This window comes from Hipposideros armiger, unplaced genomic scaffold (assembly GCF_001890085.2).
Source record: "Hipposideros armiger isolate ML-2016 unplaced genomic scaffold, ASM189008v1 scaffold_232, whole genome shotgun sequence".
In the NCBI taxonomy this organism is placed as follows: Eukaryota; Metazoa; Chordata; class Mammalia; order Chiroptera; family Hipposideridae; genus Hipposideros; species Hipposideros armiger.
In genome coordinates, this window is record NW_017731582.1 from 2,026,683 (window position 1) to 2,031,802 (window position 5,120).

The 5,120-nt window shown below is 58.5% G+C and overlaps 1 protein-coding gene across 1 annotated transcript in view; it reads left to right on the forward strand.

Annotated features, from left to right (window-relative positions):
* Positions 1–5,120, forward strand: part of ATP13A2 (ATPase cation transporting 13A2) — a 21,588-nt gene that overhangs the window by 8,667 nt on the left and 7,801 nt on the right. The window contains exons 10-17 of the mRNA XM_019654846.1: positions 10–124; positions 208–254; positions 346–534; positions 1,651–1,857; positions 2,351–2,446; positions 2,533–2,692; positions 2,812–2,932; positions 3,053–3,177. Of these exons, the coding sequence (XP_019510391.1) occupies positions 10–124; positions 208–254; positions 346–534; positions 1,651–1,857; positions 2,351–2,446; positions 2,533–2,692; positions 2,812–2,932; positions 3,053–3,177 (1,060 nt within the window). The remainder of the gene's footprint in view (positions 1–9; positions 125–207; positions 255–345; positions 535–1,650; positions 1,858–2,350; positions 2,447–2,532; positions 2,693–2,811; positions 2,933–3,052; positions 3,178–5,120) is intronic.

Genomic DNA, 5,120 nt, shown 5'->3' on the forward strand with positions numbered 1-5,120 from the left:
CTTCTCCTCCCAGGGTTTTGCACAGCTAAAGGGGGCCTGGTGAGCTCCATCCTGCATCCCCGGCCCATCAAGTTCAAGTTCTACAAACACAGCATGAAGTTTGTGGCTGCTCTCTCTGTCCTGGGTGAGTGTCCCCTGCACCCCACGCTGCCGGTGGCCCTGAAAGCCCCATCCCAAATCCCACTGAGCTCTGTGCTGTCTCCCCAGCTCTCCTCGGCACCATCTACAGTGTCGTCATCCTCTACCGCAACCGGGTAAGCCCAGGGGCCGGCGAGTGGGAAGGCTGCTGGCGGGAGCCCAGGGCTCCCCCATCTGGCCCTTGGCATTCACGGTGCCTCCTGCCAGGTACCTGTGAACGAGATCGTGATCCGGGCTCTGGACCTGGTGACGGTAGTGGTGCCACCCGCCCTGCCAGCAGCCATGACTGTGTGCACACTCTACGCCCAGAGCCGGCTGCAGAGGCGGGGCATCTTCTGCATTCACCCCCTGCGCATCAACCTGGGGGGCAAGCTCCGCCTGGTGTGCTTCGACAAGGTGGGGGCCGTGGACGGGGCTGGCGCGGGGCTCGGGCATGGGCCAGGCCTCCACACCTGCATTCTTCACTCAGCAGTGTTGACTGAGGGCCTGTTGAATGCCCAGCCCTGTCCTGGGGCAGAAATACTCAAGGGAACTGCGCACCCCTCTTCCCCCCGCAGCCCTCACCCATGTCAGGCTCACGGTCTGGCAGATGAAGTGTCCAAAATTATTAATTCATTTGTTCAAGAAACACTGAGGGCCTACTGTGCGCCCAGTGCTGCCTTCAGCACTGGGGACCCATCAGTGACCCACACAGAGATGTTCCGTGGACGTGTGTGTGTGTGTGTGTGTGTGTGTGTGTGTGTGTGTGTCCACAATGAGTGAACCAGGGAGCACAGATTGCCGCAGGTGGTAATGGGGTTTAGGAAGGAAGAAAATGGGGTACATGATGAGTGGTACATGGGGTCACTTCCTTAGAGGGCAGCTGATGCTCTTTTAAACAAGTCCTTGGGTGACCTCATGAGATGGGGCCAGGGCTGGGGGCAGGGGAGTGGGTGGAAGGAAGCAGTGTGGCTCCTTGGAGGAACAGGCTGTGTGTCTGGAGTCTGGGGAGCAGTGGGGAACAGGGGCTGGGGGCTCTGGTGAGGAGTTTAGATGTTGTTCAGAGGGCAGTGGGGGCTACAGAGAGGTTTTAAACAGAAAGGGTGGGGCATGGTCAGATTCAGAGAGCTCCCAGGCTAGCAAGGAAGCCAGACATGTAACTGTCAGTTGGAGTACAGTGTGGGCATTCATTCATTCTTTCATTCTTTCATTCATTCATTCATTCATTCAACAATTACTTTGAGTGCAGGCATTCTCCCTGGTACTACAGTGAACAAATTATGGGGTAGCAAAGAGGCCATGGGTGGGAGCCCAAAGGAAAGACCACCTGACCCAACTGTAGGGTAGAGGAAGACTTCCTAGAAGAAACGATGCCAGGCAAAGGCCCAGAGGCAACAGCGGACCTCTTCCGGCTCCAGCTCTGGCTCCTGGGGCTTCCATGGGACCCGCCTGGCCTGGGGGGTGGGCGCCCAGCCCAGCAGGGCACAGCTCATCCCAGGCCTCATCACTGGCCCGCCCCCTTACCCCCTGCAGACGGGCACCCTCACTGAGGATGGCTTGGATGTGATGGGTGTGGTGCCCCTGAAGGGGCAGGCCTTCCTGCCACTGGTCCCAGAGCCCCGCCGCCTGCCCATGGGGCCCCTGCTCCGAGCACTGGCCACCTGCCACGCCCTCTGCCGGTTCCAGGACACCCCAGTGGGCGACCCCATGGACCTCAAGATGGTGGAATCTACTGGCTGGGTGAGGAGGCCAAGCAGGTCAGCCCCCTGCCTCTGGGCAGCTGGGCCCTAACTACGCTCACCTGGTCTTCATTCTAGGACTTCCAGGGTGGTCTCTGTGACGGCCACCATCAGTCATAACCATGGCCAAGGCCACATGCCGAGCACCTACCAAGTGCCAGCACTCTGTTGCACATGGCCCTTGTCTCCCCATAGCCCTAGGAAGGAAGCTTAAAACCTCCTTCTCAGGGAGGAAACTGAGGCGGAGGGAGATTTGGAATAATGTGTCCATGGTCACCCAGCAGCTTCTAAGTGGCTAAGCCAGAGTTTGAACTTGGGTCCCCCTGACCTCAAAATCCACATTCTTCTGTCCTGTTCAGTCTCCCATTAAGGAAGTCATTCATAAGTCTTAACTTGAAGCTCTCCTGCTACCTCTCCATGGGCCGAGGATTGGCTGCCCCAGGCCAGGCCAGCGCCCAGCCCCTCGATGCCAACCTTCTCTGCCTGCTTCCCAGGTCCTGGAGGAGGGGCCAGCTGCAGACTCGGCATTTGGGACCCAGGTGTTGGCTGTGATGAGACCTCCGGTTCAGGAGCCCCAGCTGCAGGGCATGGTGAGCCGAGGGTGTGCCTGTGGGGTGTGATGTGGGAGCGGAAGGCTACGTAGGCCGGCCCCTCAGCTGCCCCTCCAACCCAGCAGGAGGAGCCCCCACAGCCAGTGAGCATCCTCGGCCGCTTCCCCTTCTCATCAGCCTTGCAGCGTATGAACGTGGTGGTGGCGTGGCTGGGGGCTGCTCAGCCCGAGGCCTACGTCAAGGGCTCCCCTGAGCTGGTGGCAGGCCTCTGCAACCCAGAGACAGGTGAAGAGGGGGGGGCCACAGAGTCCGCTGGATGGCATGGGCATGGAATGGGGTGGGTGCCCAGCCTCTGTCCTTGCACCCACCTTCTTGTCCCCATGACACCTGCCTCTGCCTGGCAGTGCCCACCAACTTCGCCCAGATGCTGCAGAGCTACACGGCCGCCGGCTACCGCGTTGTGGCCCTTGCCGGCAAGTCACTGCCCATTGCACCCAGCCTGGAGGCAGCTCAGCAACTGACCAGGTGGGCCTTGGGGACCAAGCCTTGGGCCCAGGTATAGGCAGAGGGAGGTCCATGTGCAGACAGAGCCCAGGGCCGGGGGAGGGGCCTTGGCTGCTGCGTGACCTATGACCCACCCTGCAGGGACACTGTGGAGCGTGAGCTGAGCCTCCTGGGGCTGCTGGTCATGCGGAACCTGCTGAAGCCACAGACAACACCCGTTATCCAGGCTCTGAGGAGGACCCGCATCCGCACGGTCATGGTGACAGGTACCAGCGGGGTCTGGTGAGGAGGGCAGACTCTGCCCCCTCCTGGGCAGAGAAGATAACCAGCGTCACTTCCCCAGGCCTCCCTTCAGGCCCTGCTTCAGGCCAGGCCCTTGTCAGACATGTCATGGATCTTTACAGCATCTCTCCCTAGCGGTCCTTGTCGCCCATCTGACAGATGAGGAAGGTAGGGCTCAGAGGAGTAGAGTGGCTTCCAGAGAGCCCACGGGTGGTGTCGGACAGCCTGGGTTCCAACCCGACGACGCACCTGATGGGTGACCTCTCCAAGGTCTGGTTTCCACCTCTGAGAAATGGGGGAAATGACTTGAGCCTCAAAGGTTGTGACAATTTCATGGAGCAAGGAAAGAAAAATTCTAGCTGGCACAGAGTGACACGGAGGAGCTTAATAGGTCTGTATTCTCTCTCTCTCNTGCTGAGGCTCCTGCTTGTCCTCAGAGAAGGAATGGGTCGACTCCAGTGAGCTGGTGCCCGGAGACTGCCTGATGCTGCCCCAGGAGGGCGGGCTGATGCCCTGCGATGCTGCACTGGTGGCCGGAGAGTGCATGGTCAACGAGAGCTCTCTGACAGGTCAGCCCCAACCCCTGGCCCGTGGCCTCCTGCACATCCTCCTTCCCTGCCACCAAGCCCCTCAGCCTTGTGTCAGAGCTTCCAGTTCGCGTTTTCGTTTCCTCTCGTGCTCAGCTAATGACCCCGGCTTCCGGCTTCCGCACTCGCTAACCCTACACCCCTTAGGCCCTCAGTAAGAAGTCACTACTCCGCCAGGCAGTGGGCTTAGGGCTTTACAGAGGTTAAGCCCCCTCATGTCAATATCTTTATTGGTTTGAATTATAAAAATAATACAGCTTGGTATAAAACAAAGCCGACAGAAGAAGAAAGTCTTTCCCAGCCTCTGCCCCCCAGCTATGTGCGTGCATGTGCACGCAAACTCTCTGGCTCTCCTAAGAGAGGGTTCCTGGTAATTGGCTGGCACACACCCTTCCGGGATTGTCTCGCTGTGTCTTTGTCTTTGCCCTCTCTGAGCCTCAAGATCCCTCTCTGTATATTGGGGGCAGTGATTTCTTCATACATGGTTAGAAGAGTTACACGAGACCATGGGCTTATGAAACAATTCTGCGCATAACTCTTACCTAATTGGCGGGAGGGAGTGGCGTGGAGGCCCTCATGGGTCTCACGCTACATCCCTCCCAGGGGAGAGCATTCCAGTGCTGAAGACAGCCCTGCCGGAGGGGCCGGTGCCTTACTGCCCAGAGACCCACCGGCGGCACACACTGTTCTGCGGGACCCTCATCTTGCAGGCCCGGGCCTTCGTAGGACCCCACGTCCTGGCAGTGGTCACCCGGACAGGTAGGAGTCAGGGAGGCAGAGGGTGTGCTGGGCCCAGCGCCTCGACGAGCGGTGACACAGGGCAGGGTGGGACCCATCTATGCCACGGCCGTGCTGCGGGACCTTGGGCAAATCCCACCCCAGTTTGGGGTTGGCTGGAGGGGGCAGGGATGTGGCAAGCAGGAAAGAACCCACCCCATCAGAAGGGGCAGTGCTATACAGGAGCCCCCTCTTATCTGTGGCTTCAGTTACCTGTAGTCAACCGAGGTCTGAAAATATTAAATGGAAAACTCCAGAAATAATTATTCATTTTAAATTGCATGCCGTTCTGAGTAGCAAGATGAGATCTCGTGCCATCCCGCTCCGTCCCACCAGGGACGTGAACCATCCTGGTCCAGCATCTCCACGCTGTATTTTACCCGCCCGTTAGTCACTTGCAGCTGTTTCCATTATTAGATGCACTATCATGGTACCACAGTGCTTGTGTTCAAGTAACCCTTATTTTTACTTAATAATGGCCCCAAAGCACAAGAGTAGTGATGCTGGCAATTCGGATATGCCAGAGAGAAGCCGTAAAGAGCTTCCTTTAAGTGAAAAGGTAT